The following is a 15,734-nucleotide window of genomic DNA, read 5'->3' as shown; positions in this document are numbered from 1 at the left end:
CTGTTAGAAAGCAGTGCAGATGAATGGTGATGTGGTGATGTGATGATGTGGTGATGGTGATGTGATGATGGTGATATGGTGATGTGGTGATGTGATATGGTGATGTGGTGATGTGATATGGTGATGTGATGATGGTGTGGTGATATGGTGATGTGATGATGTGGTGATATGATGTGTGATATGGTGATGTGATATGGTGATATGGTGATGTGGTGTGGTGATATGGTGATATGGTGTGGTGATATGGTGATGTGGTGATATGGTGATGTGGTGATATGGTGATGTGATGATATGGTGATATGGTGATGTGGTGATGATGTGGTGATGTGGTGATATGGTGATGATGTGATATGGTGATGTGTGGTGATGTGATATGGTGATGTGGTGATGATGGTGATATGGTGATGTGGTGATATGGTGATGTGATATGGTGATATGGTGATGATGTAGTGATGGGACAGACACTGAAGAGGCCCCACAACCTCTGCTACACAGGAGACAGACACTCATTATTCAGCCTCTTTCTCTGGTTTGGATCTCCTTGAAGTCATAGCAGCTTCCCTCTTTGGTTTTGTGTCTCTTATTCTTTGTCTGTGGTAGTTTTTACCCATTTATGAAGTGATTTAGCGTCTCTTTGTAATGGCTTAATCTCATTTTGTGTCTTTTTTAGTAGTTGGTTTGTGTCTCTTTGTTATTGTAGCTGTTCGGTGTGACTTTTGTCATTATTTTGTAGGGTAGTTATTGTTTGGCCGTGGTAGTTTTGACCCTTTTAATCTAGTTATTTTTCATCTCTTTGTCTTGTGGTTGTGAGGCTCTTTGTTTCTTTGCAGCTGTTTTGCATCTCTTTGTAGTTCTTTGTTCCTTTGTGGTCATTCTGAGTCTCTTCCTGGTTGACACCAAGGAGGATTAAGAGAGATGTTGAGAATCATGGGTCGTATGATTGATATGTACAGAGAGAGGGGCTAATGTTGAGCAAAACAAAGCTGAAGTTAGGAATATGTTGAATTAGTGTCCTTTTTATTGATACAGGACATACAATACAAACAAAGATGGTGTATATACAACTGTATGCAACCTTACACCTTTTAGAAATATTCATAAACCATTAAAAAAAACAACTAATTAAACTGCCGAATAACTGGCAGAGGCCCTTAAACGTTCAATGTACTTACTTTTAAAGAAAACAACATGCAATAACAATCCAAAACAATCCACGCTACTTGAAAAGAACACATGCTATGGTAGATTGTAAAAAAAGGTATGGAACAATTTAAGGTAATATAATTCCTTATAGATTAATATTAATAGTTGAGTTTGAATTGTGATGCTATTCAAACAAATAACACGTAACAACAAAACATATTTGAATCATTGGACACAGCTTCCTCATAACTCTGTAGGACTCTCCGGCCTGGTCAGAAGCTGGGACGTCATCTCCCGGATGGTCCTGAGTGGCAGCCCGCTGAGGACGCCCCGGTGCTTGGCCTTCAGCTCCATCAGAGCGTCCACAATCCTCTGCCTTCCAACGGCCGGGTGGAGCTGTGTCAGCTCTGCCATCAGGGTGTCGAAGCTGCCCATGGTGCCGTAGTGTTGGGGAACACAGGTTCCCTTTGCTGTGGGGGAGATGCAGACCACCTGCCTGTTCTTGATGCTGGAGCTGAGCAGTGGCTGAGTTATCAGCTGGAGAGAGGACAGAGGAATGAATCAAAGCATAAACATTTCTGCACTGTTGGCGCTGTTAGCACCGTTAGCTTCTAGCTGACGGCTCTGCTGTCGCCATGTTGAGATTCGGGAGTTTCGTATAAAGAACCTTTACATTTTCAGGATTATGTCCAATGAATACTGATCTAAAAGGCCACTATATGCTTGGGCTGCAACTAATGATTATTTTCAATATGGGTTTTTTCTATAAAATAAACCGATAATTGCGCAGTACAACGCTCCAGAGTCCAAGTGCCTTCTTTGTTTTGTTTGACCAACAGTCCAAAACCCCAAAAATCCTCACATTTGAGAAGCTGAAATTCGGTAACATTGGACACTTTTGCTTGAAAATTGCAGATTCATGGATTTCATTTAACAATCATCACATGGCAGGAATGTTCAGGGGCCCTGGCTTCACTAAATACACAGGTCAAGTAACATCCAACCATCCTGCGAAATGGGACGGATTTAAAAGAAGCTTCATCTGTTTGACAGCTCTAAAGGCAGACTTTTGCTGATAGTACAGCATGTACAAAAGACCTTTCAAAAGGCCAATCACAGATGCCAGAACTTTTACTTCATTGCTTCAACATTTTCTACTCAATTCAGCCAGTTTATCTACTTGGAGGACAATGTCATTCTACCTTTCCTCCTCATATTCTCACCTTTATTTCAGTTTTGGAGGTTGGTGGCTCGGTGGAATCCTTTGAAGACTCCGGCCCGCTGATGGAGGCTGAGCTCTGGCTCTGGCTCCCACCAATGGATCCGTTGATGTGCTCCACATGTAAAGTATGGCCTTGCTTGCAGCAGCCGTGCAGCTCTCTCGCTGCAGCCTCGGCAGATTGGGGTCCACTTACCGTCACTATGGCAACGCTGGAGAAAGCAGCCAGCAAGGAGCAAGACAGGCATTTGTTCCCTCACAATGTGTTGATTTGGGAAGCAAATTGCTGTTCTGACATCAGAACTTGCAGCTTGAAGAGTATGACTAGATTGACTGACACTGATGAGTAACAACTTAAGACCACACAGGTAACAAAACCACCTGGTTGTAAAATCTGGTATACAGCTCCGCTCCGGTGTTTGTATTAATATCAAACCAGTTTGAAAACGTGTACGCCGCCCCAACCATACCTTACTGAAAGTGGAAGAACAGTTGGGACTGCAGCACATGAATCTAATACATCGTCGAAAAGGAAGAAATGTAACAAGTGATGTGTGTTGTAAAAGATGTTCTCAGATAGCAGCTCACCTCAAATGATTCTTTAGAGCAGAGATGCTGACTTCAGAGGGATGGTATTTCTCAAACCACAGCATCACATCACTCTGGAAGAGACAAAGTTATAGTTTAAGTCTGTACTGCCCTCTGCTGGCTATCATGGTATTATACAATGTATTCACGTTACAAAATGTGAATTACTATTAAAATGTCCAACATATATCAATATTGTGTTACATTTGATACCTGTAATAGCACTTATTCTTGTGAGCACAACTTTGTGATGGTATTGTTTGAGCAGTCAGCAGCAGAAATAAAACAAACTCACCTCAGTCACGTCACTGGGCAGATTGGAAACACAGAGCACTGAGCTGCTGACCTCCTCGCTGGCTATTTCTGTGGTTAAAACAAATTCACCACTCAGGATTTAATCCAAAGTAAATTCTCTATATGTGCAGCTGTAGTTCATTCACTGACCACTTACCATAAGTCTTGTCTTTTAGCATCACTGTGGGGTCCTGTCCCGTCTCAGCCTCTACTGCAGGCTCTGCAGGCTGCAGGTTTTCTTCAGCATCGAACCACGACTCACATGTGTTGAGCTCTTGGCATGCCGCTGCTGTCCACACAAAGAAAGATTGATTTAAATCAACTACTTCCTTGGTAATCATTTAAAATGTGGGAGTGATGCTTTTGCTTACGGGTCTGGTTTTCTTCTGGCTTGTGTGCATTATGGGTAGCATCTCCATCATGGGGGACAAGAGGGACAGCTCTTCCTGCTTTGCTGTTCTCCATCTTTATCCGTTTTTCCTTTTCCTTTCTCTCACTGTGCTGTGAAAGAAATGAGCCAAACACCAAAAGCTGTTCAAACTTATGAGGAACAAATTCAACAATGGGTTCAAATAACAGCAATGAAAGCAACACTGAGCTGCTCAAAGGTTTGATTTTAGCTTCACTCTTCTTTGATGTCTCGGTTTGTAAGCATACCTGGGAGCCGTTTGTACTTTGAATATTGGGGCATCCTCTTTCTTCTCCTGTTTTAGGTCTCTGTGGCTCCTGGGAGCTCCTTGGGATCAGAAAAGACAACATTACAGCTTCTGGAGCGTCTACGCTGCTAAACCATTGAAATTGATTTAGTTCAGACACATGCATGTCTGTGTTAAACATACCCAGATGGAACATTTCCCAGCACATCACTCATGATCTAAACAGGGACAACGAAAAATTAGACCATTACTATCACAGTTGCGGTTGAAATACAGTAGCAGTCAAAAGTGTGGACACACCTTCTCATTCAATGGTTTTTCTTTATTTTTATTTTTTCTACATTGTAGATTAATATTGAAGACATCCAAAACTATGAAGGAACACATATGGAATTATGTGGTAAACAAACAAATGCTCAACAAACCAGAATATGTTTTATATTTTACATTCTTCAAAGTAGTTGAATGAGAAGGTGTGTCCACACTTTGGACTGGTACTGTATAAGATAACAATTGTGAGTATTTTGACGTTTTGGAGTAGTATGCTGAGTCTTACCTTTGCAGGGATGTAACTTGCACATGTTGTAATCTTCTCAGGATCAACGGACAGAGGCTTAAGCTTCTCCAGAGGAACCCCTGCCCGGATCTTCCCCCTCATCTGATTATAGTCAGATTCCAGTTTTTGCAGAACACTTGCAATGTTTGCAGAAGGGTCCTTTGGCCTACAGAGAAAAGTAGATACTAGTTGATGTGAATCCATCTGGGTGAACACTTATTAGGGTTTGACACCCATTAACAGTCTCAGTGGAGCAGCAGAGGTAAACAGGTGAAGCGTCCTTACATTGCGGGGAGCTGGCCTCCCTCAGAGGAGATGTAGTGGAGCCTCCAGCAGTGCTGTGTGCACATGCTGTACTGCAGAGCCAGCAGGCCAAGCTCCGCCCGCTGAGCACGCTGGAGACAGTCGCACTCCTTTCTCAATTTACAACCAGCACTGGAAAAAATATGAATACACTTAGACATATAATTAAAGATATACTTTATTTATTTTAAGAGCAGGCTGTGATTTCTTTCCCCTCTGGTCTATATACCCCTGCCTCTGCCGAATTACTTTATCCCCTCCTCATAGTGACTAATGCTACTTCATCTATAGACCGTATAAAATACCTAAAATTTAAATGTTTCTAATATAAAAATAAAGCATGTCTATCATGCAAACATGGATTGCATCATAGCAGCTGTTTTCATAGTCTGACAAGTAGGCATATACTGGATCCTTTTTATTTTTATGTTGACAGGAAAATGTGCTAATTCATTTTGAGATTATGTTCTCAACATTCAAGTTTATATATAGTTTATAAGATAAGTGTTTTGGCACTATTCATAGTACTGAAAGGGGGATTTAATTCTGATGTGTTAATTAAGCATTTAACCTTTTGATTTGTTGCGTACAATCGCAAACAATATGTGTCTTTATGAGGAAAGGAAAAGGCAAGAGAGGGAAATTGTCAGGCTACTTGAGGAATTAAATCTAAAGAAATGGATTTAAAAGTATTTCTGCAAATGCAATGGTTAAGTTCAAGTTCGGAAATTGTTTAAAGTTCACAATTGTTTGAAAACTTGCACTTTAAAAGCTGCAAAAAAAAGAAAGCCTTCAGTTTGTGATTTATTTTCATGAATAAATAGTTTCAAAACTTTCCCTGCTTCTGATTATTTTCACAAATCCCACCCTGTGTGTATCTGATACACAGTACCTTTTCATTTCCTCTTTTTGGCTTCGTAGTTTCTCTCGGACCATCTTGAGTTTGATAAATTCCTTAAAAAAAAAAGAAAAGAAGAAGTTTGTGTTATGTTTTGCGGGAGCCATCATAATGATTGCTCTTTAGATTCAGCCTTACCTCAGCCAGATAGTCCAGATCTGCCATGTGGACTTCAGTAATGATGTGCTTGTCAGCGGTTTCTGGATCCTCAGTCTGTGTGATGGCTGACGTGCTCAGTGCCAGCTCGGTGCCAACCATAGTGTCACAGGTAGTAACGCGGGGCACAGGGGAGCGGTCATCTTCTGCAGCGTTCATCTTGGTGACACACTGATCAGACTTGGAGGTCTCACTGCTGGCTTCCAGTGCTCCACTATCAGTTTGGACTGGACCTGAGTGAACCCCAGCTTTGAGTGCTTTCACATCTCCGCTGGTCAGGCAGACCAGTATGCTCTTGTCGTTCTCCATGATGCTATGGAAGTTGTCACTCTGATCTCCAAAGCTTAAGCTGGCTTCATCATCACCTTCAGCGTACTCACAACCACGGACCATTTGATCCTGCTGCCGTTCCTCTGTGCTATTCTCCTTCACTGGGTCCAGAGGAGAGCTGGCCTGTTCTATCTCGGCCGGCTGGATAATGCTCCTGTCACTGTGCTCTCTACCACCCATTTGAATACTATCAAAGCTGTAGTACTCAGAAGATTCAATTGTGGGCCATTCTGACCTGTAACATAAAACAATGTGGCTCATATCAATAAGAATTCATATTGCACTCTGGACAGTTCTGCATGGTATTGAATAATTTCGAGTAAAACGGTGCCAAATTTCAGTAATTTACGGTAATAGCGTTTTTGCCTTAGGAGAGAAAGACCTGCCTTCACCTGCGAGCAACGTCAGAAACATTTCAACAAGTGATCCAAAGTGTGTTTACTGAATATTTGTGCAACGCTGCTAAAATGTCACAAACTGGATCTTAGACTAGCTCTCAAACTGATAAGTAACAATGACAATTTTTAGTTTCCAGATATGTATAACGAATACGTAAATTATAAAAGAACGTAGATAGGAATAGCTGAGTCCAAGAAACTAACAGATGACATGCTGCGTCAGCCATAAGAAAGCAATACTCACTGCAGTAGACTGACTTCGGTGTACGAGCAGGTGGCACTCTGGCCTTGTGTCCTTGCAGTCTGGCTCCAGACATCCGGCTGCCACCCCCGTCTGTGTCCATCCAGCTCCGTGTCCAGAGAGAAGCTCGACAGGGCGGCTGAGTCCTTGCACACAGCGGCGCTGCAGTTGGCCATCTCCCACGATGGCCGTTGTTCGTACAGATGGGATGAAGCCTTCAAAAATATAACTTAACTTAGAAACAGTTAAAGACTTTAGAGGTTTCATATACAAACAGAAAACTGTTTCTACCCTCATCGTGTGGACCTTCTGCTGGTTTAGTTCCTGCGTGGTGGAGCTGTTGAAGGCTGTTGGAGGTTTTTGTGATCCATCCCCGCTGTTGTAGCAGCCAAGCAGGTTTAAAGTCTCCCTCACATTGTTGGGGAGTCTCTCAAAGTCTAGATGAGTACCAGGCATTTAATGCAAGAGGAGCAAACAGACAGACATGTAGGTAAAAACTGTTCTAGTATGAGAGTTGGGTTTTATGGTTTAAAATTCTGAATAACGTCTCGGCAATCTCACAAATGTCATGCTGCAAATCATATTAAGCGCTTTTAAAAAATTATAAAATAAGAACATCACGGGCAGTGTTTGAGATTTAGCAAATTACCAGATTGCGTTGCTCCTGATGTTCTTGATCTGAGAATAAAACAGTTTCAATGATAGAATCAGTTTAAAACAAACGTATATCATTTGATGTGACGCGTTATCAATTCACTGTATTTACTGTGAGACATGCGTAGGCCTGTTGGACGTCATGGTTGGCTGGGCAGGTACGACACTGGGAATGTAACCTGCATTGTAAATAAAAAGCATAATTATATTATAAGTATCTGTGCACAGCTGTAATAAGATAATATCATCATCTTAACAGACTTACGCTTCACATAAACATGATGCCGGGACAGCTCTAGGGCGGGATGTCTTAGCAGGAACTGTTGAAACCCTCCTCCATCTAGGAGAAAAAGAAAACAACAATAATCTGAACGGATATTAATCTCTTAACTGTATCCCAATTATTACACAATGGTGGGCACTGGCAGGTAAACATGGCTTTATAGGCACTATTCTTTTCATTGCCAGATATTTCCCGTTTCCAGAAGAAAGACAGGGGAAAAAGAAGAAAGGAAACAAGAATCCCAGGATAAAAACAGTGTTTTAACAAGTGATTACTTTTTACTGGCATGCTTGTTCAATCAAAGACTAACAGACTCATTGTTTGATGTATTAAATGTCAGAAAATAATGAAGGAGACCAAGCTGACCTCTTCAAAAAAAGTCTTGTTTTGTTTAACCAACAGTTCAAATCATCACAACTGCATTTGTTTTTTTAAATGATATAATAAACTAAGAAAAGCAGCAAGCCATACCTTGTATGATCTTTCTGTCCTCTGGAGACAAACACAGATACCAACCCAGCAGCTTTGGGTCAGTCAAGGAAAGGAATTTGTGATCATCCACCAAATCAAAGACAGACCTGCACAATAACACAACAGCTGTTAGTTATTCACAGACATTTCAATATTTATATAGTGATCTGCATACCTGTCCAGCAAGAATATCCTGTTCTCTTCTGTTGATGAAGAAGCCACAGTTAGATTTAAAATTCAAACTTAAACACACATGTGCTTTACCACAGACAGCCTCCTCTTTGTAATAACACTGTCTTTGGGTGGGGTGGGGGGGTCATGACTTACTTGGACTTGGCTTTTCAACCACCATATTGTAAAAACAGGGTATCACGTGATGCGACGGCACCACCACGCCTGCATACTCACGGGCCATGTGGCTGTATGAAGGCCAGCCAGGCCAGCCTGTGTGGAAGGCAGCCATGTGTGGATCCCCCCACCACCACCACCACCACAAATACAATGTCAAAGCACAAAAAATAATTAAAAATAAATTAGAGCAATAAACGAGTTTCAATTGCAAATAGTGTTGCCTGTTTGCAGGTGGTGGTAATTGTTTAAAGCTGGTAAGCCTAGGCGAGCCAATTAAGGTAATTGGTAACTACAGTATGGTGCGGAGGGATTTGGTGTGGGCAGATCACTCAGTCAAATGGTATCCTTCCGCGAAGTCTACTACCACATGTAGAATTAACTCACATTTTTTTTTTTATTATTATTATTTTTTTTTATTACATTTTTAAAAAAACAACTTTTTGATTGTGAACTGTTCCCATAGGGACTATTTCTTCAGTGAAAGTAGTTCCAACATTATTCTGTATTTCCAATTAATCTTTTTTTTTTCTGTTCTAGGAGATATATATATATATATTTTAAAACCTCATAAATCAAATTTATAACTATCTCCATGACTACCTGTTATATGCACAATAATAAGGTGTCATTTGGGTGAAATAGCCTTTAATAGTAACATACCTGGAGTCTCCTGCAGGCGGTGATATCTTACAGGCAACTGTATCCATAGCAACCAAGTTGTCAATTAGAATACTGAATAAAATATATTTAATAATTTTTAAATATAAATTTCTCCAATCTGATATTATTTTAATCTGGTATATTTCTCTCAAGGATTTTCTTTTTTGTTTAAACATTATTTTTGAATCCTCTTGTTTATATTTACCAAAGTAGTAGTAGGTAGTCTATCTATAGGAAGTTTATTTGGTAAATCTAATAAAAGTATTGTTTTGGTGTCATACTGAAACTCAGGTATTGTATTGAATATATACAGTACCAGTCAAAAGTTTGGACACACCTTCTCATTCAATGGTTTTTCTTTATTTTTAAATTTTTTTCTACATTGTAGATTAATATTGAAGACCTTATATATATATATATATATATATATATATATATATATATATATATATATATATATATATATATATATATAAATGTATGTCTTCTTTTATATATATATAAATGTATGAATATGTATAAATGTATATGTATTATATATATAAATATATGTATGTCTTCTTTTATATATATAAATAAATGTATGTCTTCTTTAATATATATATATGAATGTATGTCTTCTTTTATACAGTACCAGTCAAAAGTTTGGACACACCTCATTCAATGGTTTTTCTTTATTTTTATTTTTTTTTTCTACATTGTAGATTAATATTAAAGACATCAAAACTATGAAGGAACACATATGGAATTATGTGGTAAACAAACAAATGCTCAACAAACCAGAATATGTTTTATATTTTACATTCTTCAAAGTAGTTGAATGAGAAGGTGTGTCCAAACTTTTGACTGGTACTGTATGTAGAACTATAATATCATGTATAATTAAATTGTCTTTGTCTAAAAATGTGTATGCAATTCCCTTATTATGTGACTGAAACTTTTTTTTTTAAATATACCATCTTAATATCCATATTTTTGTTCTATAGAAAGATCATGAGGGTCCATCTAAATCTAATATATATACAGTACCAGTCAAAAGTTTGGACACACCTTCTCATTCAATTTTTATTTTTATTTTTATTTTATATATTTTTTTATTTTTATATACAGTTTCAAAAGTTTTTTTATTCAATGGTTTTTCTTTATTTTTTTTCTACATTATTAGATTAATATTGAAGACATCCAAACTATGAAGGAACACATATGGAATTATGTGGTAAACAAACAAATGCTCAACAAACCAGAATATGTTTTATATTTTACATTCTTCAAAGTAGTTGAATGAGAAGGTGTGTCCACACTTTTGACCGGTACTGTAAGCCATGTAGCCATAACTAAACACAAATCTTATGTTATTATAGTAGTCTACAATATCACTGCCATCTCATGAAACTGTAATACAAAATAAGCATTTGACCTTAACGCTTCAAAATGAGCTTTAACATGTGATTTTGCTGAATGTCAGCACACATAAAAGAAAGGATAAGTAAAGTTGTTTGACTCTTTAAATTAAGAGTTTTGCACACTGAAAGCAATAACCAAATGGTATAATATTCTGTGTAGACTTAACTTCAGTAAGCACTTAGTTGAATTAAAAGCAGACGTGTTACTGCAGAGTATTTCTCACACAAACACACCTGTTGCTCTTCAGTGTAGGATGCACAACATAGCAAAAGCAGAATAAATAGGTTAACCTAAACTCTTTCTCCTGCATATTTTCCTTATCTCTCTTCTGTTGTTTACTCTGGCTCACGCAGAGAAGAACCATGTACTGTAGAGGAAGTTCACCAAATATAGCATTATTCAATATTTTAAGCTCTCCTACTGTTTTTGTTTATTCTTGTGTAGCATAAAGGGAAATGTAATGACAATACACTTTGAGCCTTGAGGTCAGGAAAGTTGTTTTTAAATCTATTTACTAATTCTTAGTGGTCAACACCCCAGCGCATAATTAAACGATGCTGCTGTCGAGGTTCTCTCCAAACAGCCACAAGGAAAAGCATTATGTAAAATTGACATCAGTATATTTAAAATCCAGATTTAATAAATGTAGCGTCTGTGTAGCTGCGCCTCCAGGACAAACTCATGTCCCAATCTGATAAGTGCTGCATTTCAGTTCAGCACCTTTATTGTCCTGGTGTGGAAATTCAACTTGAAGCTGAGAGAGAATAAACACATATTTCAACAGCTTCAAATCTCAACTCCCACACTACACCTACGATTATACAAAAAAAAAGAAAAAGAAAAGGCAGAAAGCTGCAGCCTGTGAAGAATTCAGCTTCAGTAGAGAACAGTTTGTCCATCTTCTGCAAAGTGTTATTTGAAATTGTGAAAGTATTAAAGGACAGATGCTATATAACGGTGTAGCTATAGTCTGGTGGTAGGCTACATATTCAACAACGTATAATGTCACAAAGTACAAAACATGTACCTCAATTTTTGGGCTGGATTGTGCATAATACATATCAGCAGTACGGAGAAGATGAAGTACTGTTTGCAGCAGCCAACACAACACATGCTGCATGGCTGCAAGTTGAAATAAGTGTCAGAACTCAAACTTACACAATGATGCACTTACTTACAGAAGAAATTATGTTTATAGTGTTTATAGATCGGTGCAGAAGGTCCACTTATGCACCAGTTACATTAACTGGGAAATAATCTATTTTAGGATATACATCAAATCCCACAACCCAGATAATGGTCGTCTTTTTTTAAGGTACACTATGCAGGATTTCCATAGTGTCACATAAAAGTCTCAATCATCACATATGACCTGCTAGAAGTGTGTGGAGGTGTCTGTATCTGCAGGGACGTTGGGTGTGTAGCCCCCATGCATAAGCAAGCACACAGCCAAGAGTAAAGCTACAAAAACGGAGGACAAAGCACCGGAAAAAACACAAATAAAGCGAGATAACTGGACAGAGCTTGTGTTTACAAACAGGACATTACAATTTCTGCATTCACTTAACAGTTTTTCCTCCCTTATATCACCTCATACATGCTGGTGTCTAAAGGTGTTCAGAGGGAAATGAGGATAGTGTGATTAGGGAGTCCTTTTAAGCACTTGAATTTCTTAAAGTGCTCAGAAAAAATGATGTTTGAACTTTTGAAGCTCCATCTGCTGAGGAAGATTCGGATTGTCGACAACTGAAAGCTCCAAAACTTCTGCCAAATGGACTTTGTGCTGAGATTGTTTTGTCTCTAACTTTATGTCTCAACATTATCATAACTATTACAATGCTTTTTTTTCTTCCATATATCAGCCTTTTACAAGCTGTTGCTATCGCCCTGCTGCTTCATCAGCATGTTGAACAACAAACACCTCCCCGGCACTGATATCACTGCTCACTGAGAGCAGATATGTAATGCCTAACAGCATGAGTAACGCTCAGCAGTGCTGATGAAACATTTTGGCAGAGCTGTCACCTCAGATGTAAATGAGCTGAATCAGCCTGGTGGAGGAGAAGAAGAGAGCTGAACTCAGTATGAGATAGTGATGTTCACGATACAATTTTGCCCTACTTATGATATTCTATGCTTCAATTTCATCAGGAGGATACGAGAAACCAGGGATTGAACAACCAATAAGATTAAAGGCCCATCCATTCAGCATATACAGAGTATAGAGAACAAATTTAATCTACAACGTCCATTGTTCATGAAGATACTGTTTCTTGATATCTGACACGAACACAATTTACAGTATATGTGAATGTCTGAACGCAGCCCTGGTGTCTGCTTTAATGCTGGAAATCATCAAGCAGAATATGTTCTACTTGCCAGGTTGGGCAATTGGATCAGAAATCTACTTGCCCAAAGTAAATTATGACTAGCCCATATACAAATTGTTTTTATTTATTAGCGGTTATCAAATAACAACAAAGACCAACTTTAATTGTCATGTTTAATCTTAATTTAAGTAAATTAATCTGGAGTTTCTCACACATTCTCGAACACCAATCGGGCAAGGTAGTTGCTAGATTTAGTCATTTTCAGTCACGTTGTCTCTTTGTGGTTGTTTTGCCCCTTTTCATAGTTATTGGGAGTCACTTTGTAGTTGTTTTGTGTATCTTTGAGTCTCTTTGCAGCTCTTTTGCATCTCTTTGTTGTTAGTTTGGTCTTGTAGTCTTTTTGTAGCCGTTGTCTTTCTTTGTGGTCTTTTAAAGTCTCTTTATAATTTATTTGTAGTTGTTTTGTGTCTCTTTATAGTCATGTTGTGTCTCTTTGTGGTTGTGTTGCCCTTGTAATCGTCGTTGTGATTCTCTTTGTGTCTCTTTGCAGCTGTTTTGCATCTCTTTGTACTCGTTTTTATGTTTCTTTATTGTCATTTTGAGTTTCTTCCTGATTGATGTGTGTCCAGGACTCTCGTACTTCTGTTCTAACAGGACAGGTACCCATCCACTAGAGGGCAGCCATGGTCAACGATACAATAAATATGAGCTCTCATGAAAATCTGAAATAAATACTGACTTGTGGGTGGTGTGTGTGTGTGTTTGGTGTATGTGTGTGTGTGTATGTGTGTTTGGTGTGTGTGTGTGTGTGTGTGTGTGTGTGTGTGTGTGTGTGTGTGCGGTTTGTGAGAACTCAGTTACGTAACAGAGTTTTAGGAGCTGTTTCTCACCATGGTAATTAGCATTGTGCGAACACAGCGTGTTGGCCAAATAATGTGAAAGATTTGTGCTGTTCCCTTCCCGGCAGCATGACCCATATTTCTCAGTATTCGTAGCCAGAACAAAGTGGTTCGCTTTCTCAAACTGCAGTAGATGCAGGCTGTGTGTGTGTGTGTGTGTGTATGTGTGTTTGTGTATTGACACACTGAGTGCCTGCCATGGTCTGGAGATTCAGAGCTGAAACCACATTATGCTTGAGCTGCCTTGTCTTGTGTCAGGATCAATAATTTACTTGGAAGCAGCTAGTGGTCATAATGTATGTTGAAGGACTACCCATTTGATATGTCCACTTTTCTCCCAGCTCAAGCCCAGGGCCATGTATCAAGCACTCTGTAATAGAGTATGTATTGATTTAGTATGTTTATGATGCAGCTTTATTTGTTTCATGTGTGGAGCCTTACCTTAGGTCATCCCTCCAACATGAATACATATTGTACTCTACGTACCTTACTGCCGGCCTTTGGCAGCTCATTATCTTCAAGGAGGATGCATTCTGTATCGGTGATGGAGCGTCTCCAAGGTGATGGGACCTTTCCAAGACGTCACTCGCTCCTGTTAAATGGATCAGGATCATCATGTTAGGCTCATGGCTTAATCTTAACTGTGGATAAAAGAACGAAGGCCAGTCTGTCAGTTCACCAGACAGAAATATCCCCAAAAAGATGGATTCAGATGGATTGTAAAAACTTGCATGACCCCCCCAGAGGATGAATCCTATTGATTAATAATCTTCAGCATAAGGTTGTCATTTGTGGTTTTGAGCGAAATATTGTGATGAATTTCCAGGTTATTTGTTACAAACATTTATGTTCCCCACGGGATGAATTAGTTATAACTCTGGTGATCCCCTTGATGTTGATTTAGTTCCACCATAAAGTCAAAGTTTGAACTTTGGTTTATGACCAAACTTGTGTTATTCCCATCAGCTTCAGTTGTACTTTGGGTTTAGTGCTAATGTTTGCATTAGAGGTGTCAAAATATTGACGATTACCATTATATTAAAGATGAGAAAACGTTGATATCATCTTAATAATACACATATGATAATGTTAATCCAGAATGAATAATCAAGCGTCTCTTAAAGGGACAGTACATAGAATTTGGTGGCATCTAGAGTTGTGGTTGTGCAAAACCATGGTAACGCCGCTCACCTCGGTCAAAGGTCATCCTTACTGTAATAAAACAACAAGGATCAAAGGGGGTCAGTAGGCCGTACCACAATTTTGCACCCTACCCCAGTGTCACAAGCTTGTTGGAGAAGTACGGTGGCCTTCAGGTAACGTAAAAACATGAAAGTCTCTCTCTTTTGTCCGTTCTGGGCTTCTGTAGAAACATGTCCGACTCCGTAAAGAGGCCTCGCTCCCTATGTCGATATGAAACGCTCATTCTAAGCTAACGAAAACAAACAAAAACTTAATTTCAGGTGATTATGCACAAATGAAAACATAGTTATGTTTATTATATTCCATTGCTGCTATTAGATTCCCTGAAATGCTAAACACTGCGCCTTTAAATCACGATTTTGTAACAATTATTCACAGACTCTTCCAGCATCGTTCACCAAAACAAAAGAAAATGCACAATAAAGTTTTCCATAGATATTATGAAATGATCATAATCATGAATTCTTTTGGACATGCTAATCGTGTCTCTGAAAATCTGTTATTGTGACCACCCAAGTTTGGATGCTAACACGCTTAACTGTGAACATAGTTAACATTACACCTGCTGAACTTCACCACACCAGCATCTTCATTGTTAGCATGTTCTGTTAGCATGTAGCACAAAGTACAGCCTCACAGAACAAGGATGACAAATAAAAAATATACACGTTTTGTGTTAAAAAGTCGGAAAAGCTAG

General features: G+C 38.9%; 1 protein-coding gene across 3 annotated transcripts; it reads right to left on the bottom strand.

Annotated features, from left to right (window-relative positions):
• Window positions 1-1,098: 1,098 nt before the first annotated feature.
• On the bottom strand, window positions 1,099-8,812 carry rbm44 (RNA binding motif protein 44). Of its 3 annotated transcripts, none has more exons than XM_054615472.1 (20): window positions 8,518-8,812; window positions 8,366-8,393; window positions 8,191-8,297; window positions 7,702-7,776; window positions 7,549-7,615; window positions 7,432-7,460; window positions 7,074-7,219; window positions 6,786-6,997; window positions 5,796-6,378; window positions 5,652-5,713; window positions 4,742-4,891; window positions 4,457-4,622; window positions 4,084-4,118; window positions 3,902-3,980; window positions 3,616-3,745; window positions 3,402-3,530; window positions 3,246-3,313; window positions 2,951-3,024; window positions 2,367-2,574; window positions 1,099-1,680 (listed from the first exon to the last, which is right to left on the bottom strand). In XM_054615472.1, exons 1-20 carry the CDS (start codon window positions 8,651-8,653, stop codon window positions 1,387-1,389), a joined length of 2,778 nt encoding a protein of 925 aa, XP_054471447.1. In that variant the 5' UTR covers window positions 8,654-8,812; the 3' UTR covers window positions 1,099-1,386. The 3 variants fall into 3 exon arrangements, with proteins under 3 accessions (XP_054471447.1, XP_054471446.1, XP_054471448.1); XM_054615471.1 differs by having other exon boundaries at window positions 1,103-1,680; window positions 3,402-3,533; window positions 8,518-8,811; XM_054615473.1 differs by having other exon boundaries at window positions 1,106-1,680; window positions 3,402-3,533; window positions 8,599-8,811.
• Between the last annotated feature and the right edge of the window lie 6,922 nt (window positions 8,813-15,734).

Source organism: Anoplopoma fimbria, chromosome 16 (assembly GCF_027596085.1).
Source record: "Anoplopoma fimbria isolate UVic2021 breed Golden Eagle Sablefish chromosome 16, Afim_UVic_2022, whole genome shotgun sequence".
NCBI lineage: Eukaryota > Metazoa > Chordata > Actinopteri > Perciformes > Anoplopomatidae > Anoplopoma > Anoplopoma fimbria.
This window is presented reverse-complemented; position numbering and strand designations above follow the sequence as displayed.

Coding starts and splice junctions, on each gene's coding strand:
- rbm44 (XM_054615471.1), bottom strand. CDS start 8,653: ATGGCTGCCTTCCACACAGGCTGGCCTGGCTGGCCTTCATACAGCCAC. Junction 7,616..7,701: donor GCATCATGTTTATGTGAAGC/GTAAGTCTGTTA, acceptor TTTACAATGCAG/GTTACATTCCCAGTGTCGTA. Junction 3,025..3,245: donor TGCCCAGTGACGTGACTGAG/GTGAGTTTGTTT, acceptor TGTCTCTTCCAG/AGTGATGTGATGCTGTGGTT.